This window comes from Pongo abelii, chromosome 9 (assembly GCF_028885655.2).
Source record: "Pongo abelii isolate AG06213 chromosome 9, NHGRI_mPonAbe1-v2.0_pri, whole genome shotgun sequence".
Taxonomy (NCBI): Eukaryota; Metazoa; Chordata; class Mammalia; order Primates; family Hominidae; genus Pongo; species Pongo abelii.
Window position 1 is genome coordinate 60,324,941 of NC_071994.2, and position 24,502 is coordinate 60,349,442.

At 43.8% G+C, this 24,502-nt stretch overlaps 1 protein-coding gene across 6 annotated transcripts in view; it reads left to right on the plus strand.

Annotated features, from left to right (window-relative positions):
• Positions 1-24,502, plus strand: part of PLEKHA7 (pleckstrin homology domain containing A7) — a 245,187-nt gene that overhangs the window by 113,873 nt on the left and 106,812 nt on the right. For all 6 annotated transcript variants that reach the window (XM_054525915.2, XM_024255003.3, XM_054525917.2 and 3 more), the window contains one exon: positions 23,733-23,816. In XM_054525915.2, the coding sequence (XP_054381890.1) occupies positions 23,733-23,816 (84 nt within the window). The remainder of the gene's footprint in view (positions 1-23,732; positions 23,817-24,502) is intronic.

Here is a 24,502-nt window from a genome sequence, read left to right on the forward strand (position 1 = left end):
CTGTGATGGAAAATCAGAGCCAACAGAGAAGCAGGGTAAGCACAACAATCACAATGAGGCAGTGAAAGTTCTCTCCTTGTGTGCACAAGCAAGCTCTTACCTCAGCCTCATATCAGGGAAGGCTTCTAAAGGACAAAAGCCAGAGAGATAAGGACATGGTCCTCAAGAAAAGGGAACAGTGTGTGCAAAGATACTGAGATACCCCTGGAGCCTGGGTATCCATGTGGGGGTGGTGAGCCATGAGGCAGGGAACAGGTTTAAGAAGTTTATCCTTTTTCCAGAAGGTATTGGGAACTACTGGATGATTTTAAGGCTGGAAATGGCACAGTTTATAGATTTAGAGCTATTTACAGGCAGCTGTCTGGAGGATCGTAGAAAGAGAATTGGGAATAGGTGGGTGGGTGGGTGCAGAGATAGGATAATGGGCTTAGGGACTGTTGCAGTCATTCCACTGAGTGGCTGTGGGGATGGAGAGGATGGGCCAGGTTGGGGATGTAGGAAGTAGAGTTAACTAGTCTTGCTGACTGATGGGGAGTGAGGGGAAAGGGTAGGATGCCTTCCAGCGTTTCTAGGTGCTATGACTCTTGGCATTTGGGGAGGGACAGCTTTTCACTGTGCGGGGTGGTGGTGTTTAGCACTCTGGGCTCCTTGCCCATCAGACGCCCCCTCCCCAAGTTGTTGTGATAACAAAAATGTCACAGCCATTCTTCCAAGTGCTCCTTGGTGACCTTCACCAAGATGGGGAATAAAAGAATAGAAACAGTTTAGGAAGATGGCAAAGGGTTCCGCTTTGGAATATGTTGATTTAATGGTGCCTAGAGGACATCTTGGAAGAAGTGTCTAGTAGGCAGTTGGTTATAGGGATCTGGGGCTCTAGAGAGTGGACGGAACTCAGAGAGACAGCTTTAGGGTCATAACCATGGCAGGGCAGGAGCTTTCCTGGGGAAGATATTTAGCCTGAAAAGGCAAGTGGGCACCAGAACCTTGGGGACCATTGTGTATCTTGTTTAGTCTTCTGAGCTGGGGAGAACTGATGGTATTCTAGGGCTGTTTTATAGGGGAGAAGAGACTGACGCTTGTCAAGAGCGAATTTTTACAAATTTCTCTCTTAATCAATTTTGGCAGGTTCTCTTGGCTCAGCCAGTGTCCACATGAGGCTAAGGAGAAGTAGATTTTTGCCCCTTTCAGGTGAGGGCTTATTTATTGTCCACTTTGTGGCCGGTGGGACCAAGTGTCTCAATGACTAGGCTGTTACTATCACCACCTCCTCTTGGATTTAGAAGTCTTTATGCATTAGTAACGAGGCCTGATACAATTTGCTTTTTTCCCTGCAATGGCAGATTGTTCCTTGGTGCCCTCTGTGTTCTTGGTTCACTGATTAATAGACACTTGAGGAATTGCAGGGAGGTTTTTAACATGCATCAGATACCATCACTAGCAGAGAAAAGTGATTCACTGAGCTCTCTCTCTGCTGTCTGCATCCCTCCCTGCTGACACAGTTTGACACTAGGGAACTGAGTCTGGATCTGGAAAGGCGCAGTATAAATGTGTGATTCAGAGTCAGTGATGTGCAGCTGTTGCCAAAGGAGGAAGTGCTCTGGAGAGGTGGATGGTGCAGTCGAGGATGCTTTGTGCTCCCATTTCTTTATGTTACCTTCTTCAGAGGTAGGAGTTATTCTGGGTTAAAGGTCAGTAGCAAGTTCTGGGTTCTAACCTGCAGGTTTCCAGCCAGTCAGTGTCCATGCCTGATTGCTGGGACTTCTAGACATGAATGAGGAGGGCCAGTGATTTATTTTCAGAGGATGGAGGCCCCTAATGAGATAGCTTCTTATATTAAACCCTTACCCTGTACTGGAGTTTTCTTCTTGCCTTGGAAATGTAAGGAATCGGTTTGGGCATGTTGTCTTCGTGGGAAATAGTTCAACCTTTGACTCCACCTCTGGAGTCAAAAAGCCTGGATTTGAATCCTGGCTCTGTGCCTACTAGCTGTGTAATCTTATATAAATCCCTTAATTTTTCTGATCCTCAGTTTTTCATCTGTAAAATGGAAATAATAATAACTACCTCCTAGGATGGTAATACGATATGAGATAATGCCTGCAGAGTGCCTGGAGTGTAATATGTTATGATGTGATTTGTATATAATATGCTCACTGAAGTTATCATTATGGATCTCTCTCTTTTACCTTGTGTGGTTCTTTATCCACTCCCCTCCCCTGCCCCCAGTTTTGGGTATCTGCAGGAGAAGTCTCGTGCACTGGGATGGCGGGCTCTCTGTTAGGGTTGTGGAGAGTCGGTAGGTTTTCTGTGGAGAGAAGGGGCCCCAACAAGAACATGTACCCTTGCCATTCACCTTCTTCATTTTGGGCACTATTTAGGAGATATTTTACAAAGCTTACACTACGAGTGTGGAGCTGTGATTGGAACCTAGTTCAGGCTTCAAACCCACACTCTTTCCACTGGCTATTTGATACCTCTCTCCTGCCCACCCTGCCATCTTGCCTTGCATCCTGCAAAACCAGAAAGAAAAAGAAAGAATAAAACCGGAAACATCTGCTGGGATGTTCCATTTGGGCACAGTGGTGTGCTCACTGGAAACTCCAGGTACGTGGGGTCCTGTGGGTCAGGAGCCTTCTTCCTGCTCTGTTCCTCTAACTGGGACTCCCTTCCTGAATGGGCATCATTAGGAAATTGAAGAGGAAACTGGTTTGGGTGGAGAATTTCCGAAATCATCCCATTTTGCCCTTTCCTAGAAGTGAGATAGTGAGAGCCCCTCCCTGATTAGATGTCCAGTCTGTCCCCCAACCCCTGATGCTGGGATGGTCCCCCTTCTCTGGGTCATGGAGTGATGATGGGCAGGGGAGGAACGAAGTCTCACAGGACCTTGGCAACCCCCCCCCCCCCCCCCCCCCCGCGAGCTGTTGGGCCTCTGGAGTCCCTAGACTCTGGTGTTCCATTGCTAGAGGACCAGTAGAAGGGGCAGTTGGAAAGAGGAGGCTTTGCCTAGCCAGAGATCCCCAGCAGGGTGGGCTGAAGGATGCTTCCTAACCTGATTCAGTATAGCATCAACACTGGAAGCATCTGCAAGAGGCTGCTTTACTGGAGCCTCTGGAATGTGGCCGGGCTACTTTTTCTTTCACAATCCATGGATAACTTAATCTTTTCCAAACAAAGACACTGTGCTTTAATTCCTCATGGACATCCCTTGGGCTTTGGGCACTGCTGGCCCTCAGATCTGTGTGCTGATACTTTACAGCACAGTCCTGGTTTACGGAGTAAGAGTAAGTGCTAAATGTCAGGATTTATGTGGGTCATTCCATGCTGCACACCTGCAAATGAGCTCATACAGCAGACTTTTTGCCTGTTCTTGGTTTTCTCCTTCCATTACTGCTCTGACCTCAAGGCAATGGGAAAAGTTACCGGCTGTGTCTTCCTTATGGGGGGGGGCGGGTACTAGAGAATTACAGCCTTCTCTGTCACTACTTTCTCAGCCCCAACAGCGTGGATGTGACACTGACAGAAAAGGAATCCAGTAACATTTAGTTGCAGGGCAGCACCGGGGTGTCAGAGCTGTAAGAGCTCCCTGTGTTCATCATCTCCCATCTTTTCTCATTTTATAGATGAGGTAAATGAGGCCCAGAAAGGGAAAGCCACCTGTTTCCTTCCCACTTGCTTGGTATTATTGTTTACCTTGAACAAACTAAATGCCCACAGTAGGGTACAGAGGAAATACCGTGATGCAGGAGAATGGCTTCTATACTTGGATTCCAATGGGAATCCTAAACTCTTTCGAAATGTGTGGTCTTGGACAAATGATTTAACCTATCCTATGCCTGAGTTCCCTGAGTTAAGATGATAATACCTTGTAGTGTTGATATAACCATTAGAGATAATACATGCAAATATTACAAGCAGTTACTCACAAGTGGTTTGTTAGTGGATACTGGCCATATTGGACGATAAGAGCTACAAGACAAAGCTTGAAGGGTTGAGCCCTCATGAATGGGATTAGTGTCCCTATAAAAGGGGCCCTAGGGAACTTGTTTACACCTTCCACTATGTGAGGACGCAACAGGAAGGTGCCATCTATAAGGCATGGGCCCTCACCAGATAATGAATGTGCTGGCGTCTTGATCTTGGACATCTCAGCCTCCAGAACTGTCAGAAGTAAATGCATGTTGTTTATTAAATAAATAAAACAGAAAGTTCAACATAAATATTGTCAATTTCAATGTAAGATTCCTGGCCAGGCACAGTGGCTCATGCCTGTAATTCCAGCACTTTGAGAGGCTGAGGCAGGTGGATTGAGTGAGCTCAGGAGTTTGAGACTAGCCTGGGAAATATGGTGAAATCCTGTCTCTACTAAAAATACGAAAAAAAAAAAAAAAAAAGCTGGAAGCTGGGCATGGTGGCATGCACCTGTGGTCCCAGCTACTTTGGAGGCTGAGGTGGGAGGATCACTTGAGCCAGTAGGGTAGTTATAGTGAGCTGAGACTGTACCACTGCACTCCATCCTGGGTGACAGAGTGATACTTTATCTCAAACACACACACACACACACACACACACACACACACACACACACACACACACACACACACACAATAAAACAACCTCTCCTGCAGGGCTGTGACCACCTACTCTTGCTGCCAGGCTTCTGGGAGCTGGCTGTAAGTTCTTAGCCATTGCTCTGTACTGGGCCTTGGTTCTCTTTTCCCACCATACATATTTCTTCATGCTCAGGATCTCCATATCTTACCCATATGTTTCAGATATCTCTTGACTCACATAGTTGTCAAATGATGCATTTTATGGATTCATAGATTCACAGAGCTCGTGAGGAGCATAAGGTCATCTTGGCAGACTGCATGCTTGGGGTTTGCATTCTTCCATTACCAACATCCTTGCCAGATGATTTATTTGGCCCAGGCTTGAAAACTTCCACCAATGGAAGGCAGTTGGCCAGAGTGATGTTCAGAGTCTCTGTGACATTGTTGACACTCAGTTCCTTGAAAAATATACCTCCCAGTGACTCCACCCACTGATCCTAGTTCAATCATGTTGAACCTCAGGGAACAAATTAGATTATTTCCCGTCTTGATAATCCTTTAGTGATGAAGACAGCAGTTGTGTCCCCTGAATTTTTTGAAACCTGAAAACTCCAGTTGCTTCAGTGATGTGGTGGTGTTGACCCACTTAGCCCTTTACAGCCCTGGCCTGTCTCTCCTGGACTTCCTCCAGCTTTCCCCTCTGGCCTGCAGGTATGATTCCTAGAAGTGGACACATAATTGGGTGGAGTCTGATCAGTTTAAAATTGAATAACATTTTACCCCCTTGTTTTGGACTCTATACTATTATTAAGTGAGTCCCAAGGTCCTAGTGGCCCTTGTGATAGCTTTTCCATGCTGTTGACTAATTGGATTTGTAGTAAATCAAAGCCACTAAACTAATACAGATTCTGTATTCATTTGCTGTGGCTGCTGTAACAAATTACCACAACAGTAGTATAAAACAACAGAGATGTATTCTCTTACATTTCCAGAGACAAGAAGTCGAAAATCAAAGTGTTTACAGAGTTGGTTCCATTCCATACCTCTCTTTGCTTCTGATGGCTGCCAGCAATTCTTGGCATTCCTGGCCTATAGAGGCATCAATCCAATCTCCGCCTCTGTCTTCATATGGCTCTCTCCCCTTTGTATATTTTATATGCCACTCAAATCCAGACCACTGATACTGGATTTTCCACGAGGTCTCTTGGCTGCATACAGAGATTCCAAGCTCTAAAATATATTTTTTGAGTCTGGGTGGCTCATGCGTATAATTCCAGTGCTTTGGGAGGCCAAGGCGGGAGGATTGCCTGAGTACAGTAGTTTGAGACCAGCCTGGGAAACATAGCAAGACCCCATCTCTAAAAATAGAATAGAATAGAATAGAATAGAATAGAATAGAATAGAATAATAGTCTAGCATGGTGGCACTGCATCTATACTAGCTACTCAGGAGGCTGAGGCAGGATGATCACTTGAGTCCAGGAGTTTGAGACTGCAGTAAGCTGTCATCATGCCACCCACTCCAGCCTGGGTGACAGAGTAAGATCCCAACTCTAAAGACATTTTAAAAAAGAAAAAAAGTATATTTTTACATATTTTTAAGCAATACATATATATATATATTTTCATGTTAGTGGAAATTAATCACTGGAAGATGGATTTTAAGGCAGGACATTAATTTTAAAACAATGTATGATTTTTTTCTTAATCCTTGTTTTCGGGAACCTAGTGTTAATTTATGGTTCAGTAATAACTGTTACCTCAAGCAATTTCTTAACCTTCCCAGGTCTCAGTTTCCTCATCTATGCAACAAAGAGATTGGATGAGGTAAGCTCTGAGTCATTTTCAGTCCTACAACTCTTAATACTGTGGAATTAATTTCTGGAAAGCAAGAGTTACCATCTATGATAAAATAGGTCTCAATTTGTTTGCTTTATTTACCGTTATTGATTTAAAGTCTGTTTTATCTAAGTATAGCTGCTCTTGCTTGCTTTTGGTTTCTGTTTGCACGGAATATTTTTTTCCAGTCCTTTACTTTGTAAATGTCTTTATCAGTGAGGTGGGTTTTTTTGTATGCAGCATGTGGTTGGATCTTGTTTTTAAATCCATTCCACCAGCCTGTTTCTTTTAGGAGGAGTATTTAATCCATTTATGTTTAAGGTTAGTATTGCTATGTGAGGTTTGTTCTTGTTATAATATTGTTACCTCATTGCTTTGCAGTCTCGATTGTGTAATTGCTTTATAAGACCTGTGAGTTTTATACTTTCATGTGTTTTTATGATGATGAATATTGCCCTTTTGTTTCCATGTTTAGAATTCCTTTGAGCATTTATTGTAGGGGCAGTCTAGCGGTGAAAAATTCCTTTAGTGTTTGCTTGTCTAGGAAACATTTTATTTCTCCTTCATTTATGAAGCTTAGTTTAGCAGGATACAAAATTCTTGGCTGGCCTTTTTTTCTTTAAGAAGACTGGAAATAGAACCCCAAACTTTTCTGGTTTGTAAGGTTTCTGCTGAGAAGTCATTTTTAGTCAGATGGGATTTCCTTCATAGGGGATTAGACACTTCTCTCTTGAAGATTTTAGAATTTTTTCCTTCACGTTGACTTTGGATAATCTGATGACTATATGCCTTGGTGAGATTCTTCTTGTAATGCATCTTCCAGGAGTTCTCTGAACTTCTTGTATCTGGGTGTCTAGGCATCTAACAAGACCAGGGAAGTTTTCTTGAATTACTCTTTCAAACAGGTTTTCCATATATTTTCTTCTTCTCTCTCTGAATCAACCTGTAACTTGTAAGTTTGGACGTTTCACATAAACCCAGTTTTCTCAGAGGCTTTGTTCGTTTCATTTTATTTATTTTTTTTGTGGGGGGTGGTGTTGACTCCTGTCACTCAGGCTGGAGTGCAGTGACGTGATCACAGCTCACAGCAGCTTCAACTTCGCAAGCTCAGGTGATCTTCCACCTCAGCCTCCCAAGCAGCTGGGACTACTGGTGTGTGCCGCCATGCCCAGCTAATAGTTTATATTTTTAGTAGAGATGGGGTTTTGCCATATTGCCCATGCTGGTCTCGAACTCCTGGGCTTAAGCAATCTAAAATTCTTTCTTCTGCTTGGCCTAGCCTATTGTTGAAGCTCTTTAACTGTATTTTGTGATTCCTTCAATGAAATTTTCATTTCCAGAAGTTCTGTCTGATTTTTAAAGATAATATTGCTCTTCTTTCATATCCTGAATTGTTTTTCTGATTTGTGTTGTTTTTCAGTTTTCTCAACTTGGCTTAATAAACTGATAAACTGAGAATTTATAGCTCCTAAGACAGGTTATCATTTGCTAATCTGAATCAGAAAAACTGTTATTTTGTTCATCTTTTGGCAGGATATATAGAAACTAAGCTGTTACACACCCTTAACAGCCCTTAATCCCTCTTATTGATTACTTGCCTTTCATGTGTAAGACACTAGGGGATTGGCATCTAGTTGGCTCTCAAGTATTTGTTAAATGAATGAAGAAATATACTGTTGTCACATGTTATCGTTGGGGGCAAGTAAATCAATATCATTCAGGTCTGACCATGTAGTAATTGTGGGCTTTTTTTTTTTTTTTTTTTTTTTTTGAGACAGAGTCTCGCTGTGTCACCCAGGCTGGAGTGCAGTGGCATGATCTCCACTCACTGCAACTTCCGCCTCCTGGGTTCAAGCAATTCTCCTGCCTCAGCCTCCTGAGTAGATGGGATTACAGGTGCCTGCTACCATGCTCCCCTAATTTTTGTATTTTTAGTAGAGATGGGGTTTCACCATGTTGGCCAGGCTGGTCTTGAACTCCTGACCTCAGGTGATCCACTTGCCTCAGCCTCCCAAATTGCTGGGATTACAGGCATGAGCCACTGCGCCCGGCAATTGTGTGCCTTTTAATATTTCTTTTGAATACCTAGCTGAATCAATTATTTTTTTTAAATGGTGGCAACTTTTTGCAGTTGCTTTCTGGAGCAGTTTCCTTATCTATGATGTGGACAACTGTGGAGAGCTGGACTCCAGGGCCTGTGCTATAAACACCACAGTAGACTGTGTATTTTTCAAGTTGGGAGAGGTCTGTGATCTTGTCCCAGGTGGCACCTGGTTAGATGCTTTTCTTTTCCAGGAGTCTCTGCCTACTGCCAGTGGCCTCTTTGGGTGGCCATTAGGGCTGCATCCACTGGTACCACTCTTCCTTTGGCTTCTTTAGGAATAGAATTGGTGGTGGTATCTTTCTGGATTTTTCACTCTGTGGAAGAAACAGTCTGTTGGCTGGTTTGGGGTTTACCTTTTCTTTCTTTTTTTTTTTTTTTTTTTTTTTTCCGATGGAGTCTTGCTCTGTTGCCAGGCTGGAGTGGTGCAGTGGTGCAATCTCAGCTCACTGCAACCTCCGCCTCCTGGTTTCAAGCCATTCACTTGCCTAAGCCTCCTTGGTGGCTGGGACTACAGGCATGCGCCATCACACCTGGCTAATTTTTTTTGTATTTTTAGTAGAGATGGGGTTTTACCATGCTGGCCAGGCTGGTCTTGAACTCCCGACCTCAAGTGATCCACCCGCCTCGGCCTCCCAAAGTGCTGGGATTACAGATGTGAGCCACTGTGCCCAGCCGGGGTTTACCTTTCAAAAGCTCAGTTAGAGAAGGCTAAGAGTGAGTCCACTGTTGGAATTATTATTATTTTTTTGAAGATTTTTGTGACAGGGAAAATTCTGGGCCAATTTTTGTCATCTTCCTTTAGTTCTTTTTTTTCTCCTGCCTCAGTCTCCTGAACAGCTGGGATTACAGGCTCCGCCACCACTCCCAGCTAATTTTTTTTTTTTTTAATTTTAATTTTATTTTTTTTTAATTTTAATTTTATTTTTTTAGTAGAGGTGAGGTTTCATTGTTTTGGCCAGGCTGGTCTCAAACTCTTGACCTCAAGTGATCCGCCTGCCTCAGCCTCCCAAAGTGCTGGGATTAGAGGCATGAGCCACCACACCTGGCATCTTGCTTTAGTTTTTACTCTTACATATGAATTTTTTTTTTTTGAGATGGAGTCTCACTCTGTCACCCAGGCTGGAGTGCAGTGGCACGATCTCGGCTCGCTGCAACCTATGCCACCTGATTTCAAGCGACTCTCCTTCCTCAGCCTCCTGAGTAGCTGAGATTACAGGCATGTGCCACCACACCTGGATAATTTTTGTATTCAGGGTTTCACCATGTTGGCCAGGCTGGTTTGAACTCCTGACCTCAAATGATCCACCTGCCATGGCCTCCCAAAGTGTTGGGATTACAGGCGTGAGCCACCATGGCCAGCAAGAAATCTTTATTTTTTAAAACAGATCTTCATGAAAGGAAGGTCTTCTCTGGAATCAGTGATGTTGGTACAAGGTAGGAGTTACAAACTCAGATGTCTACAGAGGCTTAGCAGATAACAAAAGGCAGCCTGTGGTGTTTATGCTCTTGAATTTGTTTTTGAAGTACTCATAACACTCTGTTTGTATTTCAGAAGTTTCTTTACTGTAAGAAAATTAGAAATGTTAGATGGGATGATAAATAACACTAGGTGTTCACCCTCAACACTGGGAAGCAGCAGGGAGTGTTGAGGACTGCAGGGAAATAAAAGGGTCATTCTACCTCTCCTTGGGGCCCAGAGTTGCCACAGTTTTTGTTTTCTAACATAAGTTCAATTTCTTTTTCTTTTTCTTTTCTTTTCTTTTTTTAAACATAGTCTCACTCTGTTGTCCAGGCTGGAGTGCAGTGATGCAATCTCGGCTCACTGCAACCTCCGCCTCCTGGGTTCAAACAATTCTCCTGGCTCAGCCTCCTGAGTAGCTGGAATTACAGGTGCCCACCACCACACCTGGCTAATTTTTTGGTATTTTTAGTAGAAACAGGGTTTCACCATGTTGGCCAGGCTGGTCTCAAACTCCTGACCTCAGGTGATCTGCCTGCCTTGGCCTCCCAAAGTGTTGGGATTATAGGCATGAGCCACTGTGCCCAGCCTAAGCTGAATTTTTATATGAAATTTTTCTATTTTTAAACTTTGGCTGATTTTTTACAATCTGAGTAGCTCAAATAAAACTAGTTTTGGGGACAAATTGGTTTTCAGGTCATGAATTTGAAGTCTCTGATGCATATTGGGATAGGTTGGCATATGGGATGGGCCTGTGGATCATCTCTCAAAGGGCTGGAGTGGTGTGGGAGTCCTAGGGAAACCTGTGTGTGGAGGGGGCTGTTTATGTTCATCCTTGTGTATGGATATGGAGGAGTCCAAGATATACATGTAAAGTAAAAAGCAAGTTATAGAATGATATGTACAATTTTATTCTATTTATGAATTTTTTTTCTAAAAAGATGTATATAGAAAATTTCAAGTTCATAAAAATTTTGTAAGTGCAAAACCTGAAAAGGATATACAAGAAACTGATAAAGGTAGTTGCCCCTGGGATTGACACTGAATTGAAGGCAGGAAAAGGAACTGCTTTTTAGTTTATACCCTTCTGTAGCATGCAGTACTTAAATAATTTTGGAAAAGTAAAATGAAAAGAGCTGTTGGGAAGTATAATTCCTATATGTTACAATTGGGGAGTCTTGTTATATATTAATACTGAAGAGTGTAAGCCTTCAGTGCTAAGAATGTTGAGGAAGGAAGGAAATTAGAGTGGTCTGGCGTGATTAGGAAGGGCTACTTGGAAGAGAAGGAGCCTTGAAGATTGGGCAGAAATCCTTAGGGAAAAGGACAGAAGGAGCCAAAGCCCAGAGGTAGAAAAGAAAGGGTGACTTGGGGACTGGTGGGCAGTTAAAGTTGACAGAAGCCAAGAGTATCGGGAAGGAGTGAGAGAAAAAGAGGCTTTAACATGAGGAGCCATGGAGGGTGTTTGGGCAGGAGATAATGGAACAAGAGCAGTGCTCCAGCATGCTTAAACTGGCGACAAGGATGAGGAAATTTGGAGACAAAGCCACAGGGTGGCAGCCTCTCATGTGGCCCCTGCTGGCTCCCAAGATAGCCGTCACTAATTCCTGCTAGGGTGTTTCCTGGTGAGCAAGGATTATTTCTATATAACTGATGAATAAGCTCCTCGCATTTCCTGTTCCTCCACTCTTAAGAGTGTGAGTCTTGGAAGCTTGCCAACCTCTGCTGGTGCCCGATGTGGTTTCTCTACCTCCAAAGCCAGTGTGTCTCCCAAGACATTTTGGAGGTTCTATAGAGCAACTAGCCATTGACTAACATGTAGCCACTAGAAACAAGCCCACACTTTGGAGTTAGGCAGATCTGGACTTGAATTTTGACCTTGCCACTTGCTTGTTATATGATCTTAGAACGGCCCTTGACTCCTTTGGGCCTCAGTTTCCTCTTTTGTGAAATGAAGATAATATGATTTACCTTCTAGGGTGTTATGCCTTTTAGGTTGATACATAGCAAGTAGGTCTGCTTTGCTTTTCTTTGACGACACTCACTCTGAACTCTCTGTGTGTGTGTGTGTGTATATGTATATGTATATATATATATGAAATATATATTTATATGTACTTATGACCATATCAGTCTATTCTATTGGATTATAAGCTACTATTCTATGGGGATGATTATGATCTAATCATTATTTTTCTCCAAAGCACTCGGAGGGCTAAGCAAATAGTTGGGCTTTAATAAGTGTTAAATGTGTGGGGTTTGTGCTCTTAAACTTAATCCAGTCTTTTTAGTGATTGACTTGTGATTGATTAGGCTGTGTCTGTAGGCTAGGGTATACCTCTTCTGTGACCAAAACAGTTCTGTCCAAGCAAATGCCCTTGTTAGGATAATATGCCAGGATGGCTTGTGAGTCATTCATTCATTCTGCTATGGCAGATCGATATTTTGTAGGGCTTGGTGTTTAATATGATAATTTGGGGAGCCTTCTTTAAAAATATGTAAAATTGCAGAAAGCATGTAAACACATTGGTAGGGCTCTTCCTGGGGCCTGGAGGAGGCTTGTGAAAGTGAGGGGCCCTAAAGCTTGAGCTTCTTCGGTTTAACAGTAAATCATCTCCACATTTAAAGATTTATAGAACATTCACCACAGGTAGTATTAGGAGTTATGAAGGATATGGAGGTTTCTAAAAGGAAAAAGATGGATACGAGTTTTAGTAATACAGTCGTCCTAAGTAGACTCAGGACAAAACCCCTTGTATTTTTTTTCATTCAACAAATATTTGTGGAATACCTACTATGTGCCAGGCACTATGCTAAGCCCTGGAACATAGCTGTGAAAACACTAGTCTCTGCCCCCATGGAGCTCATATTCAAGTGTCACCTGCACTGTGACTTGTAGAACTACGTAGGTTGCAATGAAAAGAGCCACAATGTTGATCTGTGACTTTGGTGCCTGGTTTCTCTTTTTAACCCCTCTGCCCTTCTTGTTTTCAGACCGGTTCTGGGAGTGAGTGCCACATGGTTAAATCGGTGCTGAGAGAACCTTAGCCATCCCAAGCATTGATGAAAGAATCATTATTACCAGGGGGAGTGGGTTTGCTGACCTGTAACCACTCAAATCTTTCCCTGCCCTGGCTGGTATGAAATATTGATAAGGAGCCATTGTTTCTTCACCAAAGATAGGCTCTGTTTTGGGGCTGATTTCAGCTCAGCATGGTAGGGCAAACCTGAATGAGCAATTTGTTCTGACTCCAGAGCTGTAGGTAGGGGTGTTTCTTTATGTCCTGGTTCTAGAGGGGCAGCCAACCCCACGGTCTCAAAGAACGGAAGAATTGGATTCTAGAGACGTGAAGTGCTTGCCTGGTTGTTTACCTCTAGCCACTGCTCCCGTTGGCCACAGTGGGGCAGTGACTCAGAGCTGGAACTGTGTTCCTGCCTAGTTGCCAGATTTTGTGTGGGGGGTGGAGAGGAAGGAGAATGAATGAGCAGGAGCAAGTGGCTGCTGGATTTGTAACACCTTGGGAGGCAGCTGCTCAAGAACCAAAATTGAGAGACAGCAGGCAGGCTGGGAGTCTCCCTCCCTGTCTGACCTGAACCTAAGATTTAATAAGGCGGTGCATCTGGGGAAGACACTATCCGAACGTGGAGCCCAAAGGGAGGGTGAGTGTGTCCCCTGCCTTTTCCGGTAAGAACAAGAAAGCAGGTTAGTCCTGTATTGGTTTCATAGGGATTCAGTTTGCTGTGGTATATTCTGATTCATGAAAGTCAAGTAATGACTGAGAGAAAGGGAGTTTTCGATGTTTGGGAGCACCTACAGTTAAATAAAAACAACCACCATTCAATGTAATTGGGCATAAATAAGACATAAGTATCATTAACTACACCTCCCTGGTGTTATTACAGAGTATTTTGTTGGCAAGTGAGGTCGGGGAGGACAACTGGTCTGCCTCTGTCTCTGTGTTTGCAGTTGTTTGTAGTGTTGTTACATTTCAGTCTGTAGCTCTGTGGATGACAGTAGTTTGAGATGAACCGCAGCATCTTAAAATGCTACAGCTGGAGGGAAGATCCTGGAAACATCTCCTGCTCCAGCCTTCTCATTTTACAGTTGGGGAAACTGACTTATTTAAGTGTACTAAATGGAAGCATAAAACTGGGTGTTCTAAGATTAAAAATGTTTCACAGGACAGGTTTGAAAACTTCTATAGAATGTGGCTTTTCTCGGGCCGCAGTTTCTGAACCTGTCGGGGATGGAAGTGTGGCTGGTGGAGGGCGCCTCTTGATCTTAAACCACTTTGCCTGACAGGTGAGTTCTTTAAATAGAAATTTAAACAGGAGGCTGGGTGCTGTGCCTTAACTCAAAGGGAAGAAAAGAAAGCGTGTTCTTGAGCCTCTGTCCTAGAGCAGGCTGAACATGCTGGAGTCTGCAATGTGGAAAAAGGCAAAACAACTCTATTGGAGTGCAGTTTTAGAGCTAGCAGAAGACAAATATAGCAGGCACTGAAGGTTGAAGTGTCTACTGTGGGCTGGGATGTTATCAGTATTCTTTATAACAACAATGCAGGGTCAGAATTAATCTTTTCTTTACAGATAAACTCAAAAAGCCACTAACTTGCTCAAGGTCATGCACTACCAGTGTGTGGCAGAGCTGGGATTTGAATTCCAGTTTGTGTGGCTCTGATTTGCCTGGGCTTCCTGCAGGCCTGTGTGGCCTTTCTAGATGGAGAACCTACCTGCACCCCTCATTTTACAGATGAGGCCCAGGGAGGTTGAGTAGTTGCTTGGGCTGTAGAGCTAGCTGGTAGTGACAAAGCTGATTCAGCTCCTGTCACATTGCCCCTCTGCCAACTTCCTTAAAAAAGAAAATTAGGAAAGGGCTCTCTGAGTTTGATTTGCTCATTCTATCAGAAGCTTGGCTTTAATGTTCTCATGGCTACTGGGATCCTGTGAAATCAAAATTAAAACTTTCTATTCACCAAGTAGCAACCCCAAGTTGTGGGGCTCCATGTGGGAACTCAGGGGCCAGACAGGCTTGCGGTGTGGGTGACTTAGTCAGAAGAGTACTTTGCAAAATGAATTGGCCATTGAGTGGATCTGCAGAACTCTGGAGAACTTAATAGAACCTAATGAAATGTAGAGGTTTGCAAATCATGCCAGGAGACTGTTAAATCTAGAGCTTGGAGAAGACGGACTTCCCTCTTTGCAAGCTATGAGGGCTTTAAGTTGCTCAGTTAATTTTGTGACTCCCTCATGCCCAGCTCTGCCTGTGCCAGGCTCTGTTCCCTTTGGCACATTTGGACACTGAACACAGTTACTAACTGCCCCTCAGGTGGGGGGTCTGGAGTTGGACGGGGTTTCCATGTCACTGCCCACATTGGTATGGAGTGTGTGCCAGATGTGAACAATATGGGAATGGGGAAGGTCTAGAGTTGCCCTGCTCTATGCTCTCCAGGGCTGGTGGAGTCTTCAGGGCCTGTGGCCTTCTGCCTCCCTGTATCTTTGAGGGCTCTGTGATGCATGGTGCTCCCAAAATCAGAAAATGACATCGGTTCTGCACAGCCTCTCCCTGAAGGTGATGTGTCTGTGCTCAGGCTGTTTTGAAGTAAAGGGGTTCAAGTGCCTACTCCATGAATATTCTTCTTTGCTGTAGGAGATACGTGAGGAGTAAGGAATGACTCCTCCCAACCCTTGGATCTTACTTGAAGGGAGGGGACAGGGAGGAGAACAAACACACATGAAATAAGCAGAGAGTAATACTAGCGAGGATATAATCAGTCACCAAATTGTAGGTTTCATGCCAAAACACTCTCCCAGTTCACGCAAGGGAGATACAGGTGATGTTTGTATTATCCTTCTGTGTGTTTTTAATCACTCAGTAATTTCCTATCAGGTGTTTGCATTCCATTCTTTGATTCTCTCAGTGGAGTGTATTAACCCTCCTTTACAGGGGAGTTGAGGAAGTTGTAGGGGAGGGCTAATTTCTCCAAATTATATTGTAACACAGTTCAGGAGAGCCAAGGATGAAGTGTTCTTGGCATGTTGGTGTCTCATCCTTGCACTGGCAGTAAGAATAGAAGTCAACTGCCTTCTGATGGCTGATGACCATTAGGTTCTTATCTCTGTTACTTGAGTCTAGATTTCTGTAGGGCTAGCTAGTTCATTTAGAGGCAAAATTAGCCGGGCGTGGTGGTGCACGCCTGTAATCCCAGCTCTTTGGGAGGTGGAGGAGGGAGAATCGCCTTAAACCTGGGAGGCGGAAGTTGCAGTGAGCTGCGATTGTGCCACTGCACTCCAGCCCGGGTGAAAGAGTGAGACTCCATCTCAAATATCCGGAGGAAAGAGCATCCAGGCTGCAAGGACAGTTAGTACTAAGACTGTTAATTAGGAAAGAGCTTGGTGTTCAAGGAACGAAAAGGCCAGTGTGGCTGGGCCAGCATGGGCAAGGGGAAGAATGGTTCTAGATGAAGATGGAACCAGGCAGGAGTCAAGGTATCTTAGCATTTTGTAAGCTAAGGTAAGGAGCTTATTTTTTACTCTGTGTGTAAAGTAGAGCTATCGTAGAGTTTAATGGAAGAGTGTGACATGGTCTAGCTTATATTTTAAAAGATCCATGAGGCATTCAGTGAGGAGAATGGCTGCCACAGAGGCCAAGGTAGAAGCAGAAAGAGCTGGTAGGAGGCTGTTGCAGTATCTAGTTAAGAGATGAGTAGGGTGCTAGCTGTACAGATGGAGAGGAGCGTGGATGAATTCAATGTATATTTTGTAGACAGAGGCAAAATAGGACTTGGTTCTGTGTGCCTCACATACTGTACATGGAGGTTAAGGTAAAGAAAGGAATAAAGGATGACTCCAAGGTCATAGTGATGTTAATGGAAATAGGGAAGCCTGGAGGAGTATTGAGTTTGCGGGGAAGGGAGGCTCATTCTATTCTTGCCCTGTTAAAATGTAGATGTCTATTAGTCATTGCTATAGTCAAGGTAAGTTCAACAAACATTAATTGAGTACCTTCTGTATGCCAGACATTCTGCAAGGCTCTTTCATGTATGTTCCTTCATTTTATCATAACAACCTTTTGGAGGGACATTTTTATCCCCTATTTGCAAATGGAAGAATGGAGCCTCAGAAGAGGTGAGGTGGCTTATCTGGTTTGAACCCAGATTTTCTGACCCTAGGGCTCTGGGCTGACTTGTTGCTTAGGGCAGATGTTGAAGGAGGCTGATTAGTGTTATGTTGATAGCTTCTACTTAAAGAGAGGATGGGGACCTTACATTGGCTCATCAAGGCCTGATTCTGGACGAAGGGCCTGTCACAGGAATGCCTATGTTCAGTGAGCTGTTGTAAATCTTGATATTGTCAAAATAGTGCAAGCTTGAAAGAACATTTCAGTAGATTTTCAATCCCCTTAGAAATGCCACATTAATGATGACGCTTTGCATTAAGTGAGCAATTTTGTGAAAACGTTAAGTAAAATTAGCCACAAGGAGCTTAAAAAACAATTGAGGAAACATAGAGATGCTGTTTCAAATCTTGATTGCTACCTCTTTATTGTGGGGCCCAAATTGGAGCTGAAGATGAAGAAGAGGCAATTTCTTATATTCTCAGAGTTTCAATTTCCAGTTTTGAGACCTAACTAGGAGCATTATTAGGTTATCCAGAATCCTTGGTTTTCTCCAGACACTGGTATTTAGAACAAAGATAGTAAGTGGCTTTACAAGCCTGGGAGCAGTGCTGAATGTGGCTGCAGGCCTGCAGGGTAACGCTTTTACAGTGTTCTGGGAGCCACATTGAGGAACCAGAAGGTCCAGAGGGGCAGATACTGCTGAGCATACCAATGAGAATATCTTTAATAGAGTCCCTCCTCAGACTTTTAGGCCAGATACTTTTCTTACATTTTAAGCTGTTTCTTCTTTTTATAGCATGGGCCAGATAAGAGCTAGTGCTGACGGAGCAGATTTGTCACACTCTCAGCATACCAACACCACTACTGTCAGAAAACCAGATTTATCAGGGTGCTCCGACCCCCACTGTTCTCTTAAGCATCACTCACATAATGCCAGAACTTCTTGCCATGCCAAAAAAATTGCTGTGCTAAGTAATTGGAACCTTTATGTTTAACAGGAGTCACTGCCCATATTACAATCAAAATACATATGAATAGAAAATTAATCTTGGAAAAATGCTGCAAGAAACCATAGGATGCATTTACATTTTGACTAGCCTTGTCTGTCATTGTAGGTTGACTCTGTCTTACATTGAGCTTAAATCAGTCTCCAGTTCTCCATGGTCCTCACTTTATTCTCTTATCAAGTCTTTTGTATTTGCTGTCAGACTTCTTTAGGGCTTAACCCAAGTACTTCCTGGCCCAGGGCTTGTGAAGACGTGCTTATTCACATGGATGGTTACCCATAGCCTGCTTTCACGGGAATCATCCTTCCCTGCCATCTTCTATCCATGTTCCCTGGTCCTTTCCTAAGTGAGACTGGCTGCCATTCAACTTCAAGGGGCTGCTTCTGGGAGGAAGAGCGGGATTTGAAAATGGAGGCTAGCTTGTGTTTACCTCATTTGCCAAATTACTTTCTCAGTAGTCTGAAGAGAAACAGAAGCCCTTGTGTGGAACAGAGAGAGTTTTTGTTCTCCCCTGAAACCAGCCACTTGGCTCTCAGCCGGGCCATCTCTGTACTACCATAGAGCAAGGTAGCAATTCAGGTCTAAGAACAGGTATTTCAGGGGATGTGTCTGTGCCTGCTAAATACTTCTTGAGACACAGTGATAGGACATGAGACTCTTCATGGGTGTTAGAATCAGGAAATGGAGCTGACTGAGGGCTTTTGTGGCGGAGGAGCCAGGGACAGTGAGTAAAGCCAGAGGACTTTGCAATCTCCAGATGGGTTTGGGGAGCCAGCATTTAATAGGCAGCCTTTGTTTGTCGAGGGTAAGCCTGGAGTAGTGGTAAGAGATCAAAAGGGTGGTGGTGTGCGGGAAACACAGGAGCTGACTGAGGTTGTAGGTAAATCACCATTCTTTAGGGACCTTACTTTCTTCATTTGGGGCCTGCTGTGGTGATACCTAACCTGCCCTTTTAGGTATTTGTGAATATTGAATGGAATCGCCCAGGGACCTCACTCACATCCCTTTGCTCAGAGTGCTGAACCAGAAGCTCTGCCATTAGCAAGCTGAATGTGTTTGATCAAAAATGATGAAATTTAGGCCAAGCACGGTGGCTCACACCTGTAATCCTAGCATTTTGGGAGGCCCAAGGCGGTAGATTGCTTGAGCTTAGGAGATGGAGACCAGTCTGGGCAACATGGTGAAACCCCATCTCTACTAAAAAAAAATTAGCCGGGCATGGTGGTGTGCACCTCTAAGTCCCAGCTACTTGGAGGACTGAGGCAGGAATGTCGCTTGAACCCAGGAGGTTGAAGCTGCCGTGAGCTGAGATCGTTCCACTGCACTCCAGCCTGGGTGACAAAGTGAGACCTTGTCTCAAACAAAAAAAACAAACAAAAAAAATTTTAAGACTTCAGTATTCAGAAGCCATTACTCTGGTTCATCTCTTCTCAATGTATGAGTCTTTTTGAAAAAAAAAAAAAATTAGTATTCTAGTAACATCCCATAACCTGGAACCTCAGTTTCCTTATGTTTAACATAGAGATAAAAATATCTGCCCTGCTTACATCAATGGGTAGTTCGGAGGGGCAAATAAGATGATGAATGTAAGCACAGTTAAAGCTGCTTAGTTAAAGCTCCTTATAAATTGCAGTAGATGGTGGTGGTGGTGATGATGCCGTGACTGACAACTCTTTTGGCAAAGAAGGCAGCATCCATATTAGGGAAAAAAGTTTGAAGAACTGTCTCTAGGTCTGATCAAATGACAGCTATTTTGTGTTGGCTTTTTAAAAATTACCTTTCTTCTAATGTTAGAGTGTAAAATTCATCTTAGTGCCTAAACTCTGCAGCTCAAGATTCATTTACTTAGAACCCTGGGTTTATTTAAGCTGGTACAAGTTGGGATGGGGAACCCAGGAGTTGCTATTAAGATTGTGCAGTGTATGTGAAATGGTGGTCACTGGCTGCTGGATCTGCCCTAGGCACATAGAAGATTTGCTCTTTACCCTCATCTGCCAGAGATCCACCAGCTGATCTTATGGTAGAACTGAAGGCTGTTTGGGGACTACTGAGTGCCACACAAGTGCTGTCACTCAGAACTTTGGCCCTGGACAAAAGGAGAAAGGGGGAGATAAAGAATGAGAGGGAGTAGTGGCAGCTGGGCTATGCTTCTGATGCCTTGTGTCTTTAGGGCTTTCTCATCATGGCCAGGAAGCTGCCCCCACTCAGACTCCTAAGGGAAAGGGAAAGCAGGTTATCATACAGAGAACATATAATTTAGAAATAGAAGACCTGGAGTCATGTTCCAGTCTTATCACTTTTTTGTTTGTTTGTTTTTGGGACAGAGCCTCACTCTGTCACCTAGGTTGGAGTGCAGTGGTGCAATCATGGCTCACTGCAGCCTTGACCTCCTAGCTCGGGTGATCCTCCCAACTCAGACTCCCAAGTAGTTGGGACTACAGGTGCGTGACAACATGCCTGGCTAATTTTTGTATTTTTTGTAGAGACAAAGTTTCACCACATTGCCCAGGCTGATCTCAAACTCCTGGGCTTAAGTGATTCACCCGCCCCAGCCTCAGGAAGTGCTAGGACTACAGGTGTGAGCCACTGCACCTGCCCCATGTCTCAGTCTTATAATTTATCAATAAAGTTATCTTGTACAAGGCACCCCCCCATTCACCTCTCTGAGCTATTCACCTGTCTAAAACTGCAAAGCATTTTTAGAGATAATCACAGATAGTGGTGTTAATGCTTTATGATTATTTCCGTTATGAGCATGGCTTTTTTTCCCTCCAGGTGGAAATGAGGCAGGTTTAGATTTAAAGTTTGCATTTTCAGATTCTCTGGCAAGTGGAGATAAGTCTCTAGAAAAAGCTGGGCCAGGAGTGGTGTCTCACACCTGTAATCCCAGCACTTTGGGAGGCTGAGGTGGGCGGATCACCTGAGGTCAGGAGTTCAAGACCAGCCTGGCCAACATGGTGAAACCCTGCCTCTACTAAAAATACAAGTTAGTCAAATGTGGTGGCAGGTGCCTATAATCCCAGCTACTTGGGAGGCTAAGGCAGGAGAATCACTTGAACCCTGGAGGCAGAGGTTGCAGTGAGTCGAGATCACGCCATTGCACTCCAGCCTGGGTGACAGAGCAACACTCCATCTCAAAAGAAAAAAGGAAAAGCCGGGTGTAAATAAAGCCTAACCCTTGAACGTGGTGCAAAGATTTTTAAAACACGTGTTAAGAAGGCCTGCTTCTGCTTCTTGTCCTTATCTTAGATGCTCAGACTTAACTCTGCTTTTTTGGGAAGACTAGTCTGCTGTCTGCCAAATGAGGTCACAGAATTCCACAGGCTTGCCTGGGACCAGGAGCAGGGAATTCAGAGGCTGGCTATGGTTGGGAAGGGTGACAGTATGGTGAGGCGGTACACAGTTGCAGGACTAAGGAACAGCCTGGCCTCATGGCTGGCTTCACATTTGGCTTGTTAGGGTTCAGGCTGCTCTAACCCTCAGTGCCCAGATTACCCCAGACACCTGGACATTGGAGGTTCTGACCAGGCATTAGGGTGGAGTAAAAAAACTTTCTAGGCCTAGAGAGTTTTTCTTTTATGACCTTTGTGCTATGCTGATTTAGACATAGTAATCTCTAGGGAGGCTTAGTCCTCAATTTGGAGATGGGGCTAATATTTTAACAATACCAGCTGATGATCTATTTATTATGAAAGCATTTTAACTGTCTGTATTAGGAACTTAACAAATGACCATGCTTTTTGATTCAGTAATTTTACCTTTGAGACTTTAACCCAAGGAAAAATTTGAATTGCAAAATTCAAATTACATTGAAAGAGATATAAATTATAATAGTGGCAGGGGAAGGCACCTAAAATATCTAGCATTAGAAGAGTATAAATCTTTCTAGAATGTAAATACCACGGGATAAGGACTTTTTGTTCACCTTTTATCCCCAGTACCTAAAGGAGTGCCTAGCACATGGGTGCCCAGTAGACAACTTTCTGAGTGGTTGTATGAAAAAAAAAATTACATTTGGCCAGGCATAATCCTAACACTTTGGGAGGCAAGCCTGGTGGATCACTTGACCCTAGGGTTGAGGCCAGCCTGTGCAACATAGTGAGATCTCATCTCTACAAAAAAACCCAAAACTTAGCTGGGCATGGTGGCATGTACCTGTAGTCTCAGCTACTCCGGAGGCTGAGGTGGGAGGATCACTTGAGCCCAGGAGTTTGAGCCTGCAGCAAGCCATGATCACACCACTGCACTCCCGCCTGGGCAACAGAGCGGGACCCTGTCAAAAAAATTTTTGTTTACATTCATATGATAAGACTATTATTCAGCTATTTCAAATAAAGAAGTCTTAATGATATAGGACTTTTTCTATGTTAATAGGATGTGAAAAAACAGGACAGATTTTTATATACACTAAAATCACTCTCAGTAGCCTAAAGTGATTCTTTTTAAGTAGAAGAAAATTTAAAACTTGGAAGGGGAACATACCCGGGTATATCTCCACATAGAGAGGTCATGGGTGACTTTTTACTTTCTACATTTTAAAAAATGTCTACAGGTGGGGCACGGTGGCTCACCTGTAATCCCAGCACTTTGGGAGGCTGAGGTGGGTGGATCACTTGAGGTCAGGGATTTGAGACCAGCCTGGCCAACATGGGGAAAGTCCATCTCTACTAAAAATACAAAAATAAGCCAGGCGTGGTAGTGCATACTTGTAATTCCAGCTACTTGGGAGGCTGAAGCAGGAGAATCACTTGAACCCGGGAGGCGGAAGTTGCTGTAAGCCGAGATTGCACCACCACTCTCCAGCCTGGGTAACAGAGTGAGACTCTGTCTTAAAAAAGAAAAAAAAAAAAAAAGAAAGAAAAGTCTACATTTACTATGTTTTGAAAGAAATTTAAATAAATCATATTTTGTTTTTAAAAGAGGAGGGTTAGTTTAGTTTATTTGTGGAGCAAACCAACAGTCTCTAGAGCCAGCTCCTCCTCCCTTTCAAAGAACCAAGCAGCCTTTGTTGATGCACAAAACACCTACACACTTTGTTTGTGTGTGTCAGCTTGGTGTGGAAGCTGATCCTTCCTAACTTCAAAAGGGTGATAGAAACTCCACTGTGCTGAAATTGTGCAGGTCATGTTGCAGAGACATGTCCATACATTTATATCCCATCATTGAAGTGAAGACATTTTGTAGTAGGGAGAAGAATTTTCAGAAGATAGATTTTTCTGGGTGGGTGGTTAATTCTTAGAATTCTTTCGCTAGATTCATGGATTTGGAAGCTGTCGGAAGTGTCATCTGCTTTCCTTCATTCTTGTTTTAGCTCATACTGTCTTAAAGTGTTACTTTTTGTTCATCGTCTCAGTTTGCTGGAGTAAGTACTTCATGGAATGTCTCTCCAAGATGCAGTATTCTCTTGGAGCCAAGACTTCCTTAGGAGTCTCCCTGTCTCGTAGGTGGGCTCTGGCACCTGAGCTGGAAATTCTTGGGCTTTTCTTAGTGTGGCGGGGTTCTGACAGACTAAGTGTGTCTCAGAGGAAAGGCCCACATTTCTCCCACTGTGAGAAATCTTTGATGACCAGGGTCACCAGACATTGCTGACTGACCTTTCGTGTCTGTACTCCTTCCATTCACACGAATTCTCACCCATCATCTTTCTTTCTCTTTAGCCATAACCAGCAGACCACAGCATTCAGGCATCCTGTGACGGGACAATTTTCTCCGGAAAATAGTGAATTCATTCTTCAAGAAGAGTAAGTATTTTTATGTTTTCTCCTTATCTGGGCAGAGTATGGGAGACTAAAGGCATTTGCTGAAAACAAAACTTGCTGGACTGTTTTCTCTGAGACAGGGGCTTGGAGTGAGTGGGTTGGTTGATTCAAACAGGAATATGCGAAGAATTTTATTTTTCAATCTTCAGACTTCTTTCAGTGGCAAGATATGGAAGAGGAGAGTTGACACAGGGATGCGCTATGATGGATAATGTCAGATCCTCTTTAAAGTTCCCTTTCCCCTGAATGAACCCTTTCTCCTGATACATCTTCTGGCACATTAGCCCTGTTTGAAGAGGACCCACTCATCTGGGTGAAAATATAGCTGGCGCACACCTGTATTACCGGATACTTGGGAGGCTGAGGTGGGAGGATGGATATGAGCCCAAGAGTTCAAGGCTAACAAGACCCCATATCTATTTTTTTTTTTTTTTTGAGGCAGGGTCTTTTTGTCACCCAGGCTTTGTCACCCAGGCTGGAGTGCAGTGGCACAATCTTGGCTCACTGCAGCCTTGGCCTCCCTGGGCTCAAGCAGTCCTCCTGCCTCAGCCACCGAAGTCGCTGGGACTACAGGCATGCACCACCACACCCAGCTTATCTTTGTATTTTTTGTAGAGATGGGGTTTTGCCATGTTGCCCAAGCTGGTCTCAAACTCCTGGGCTGAAGC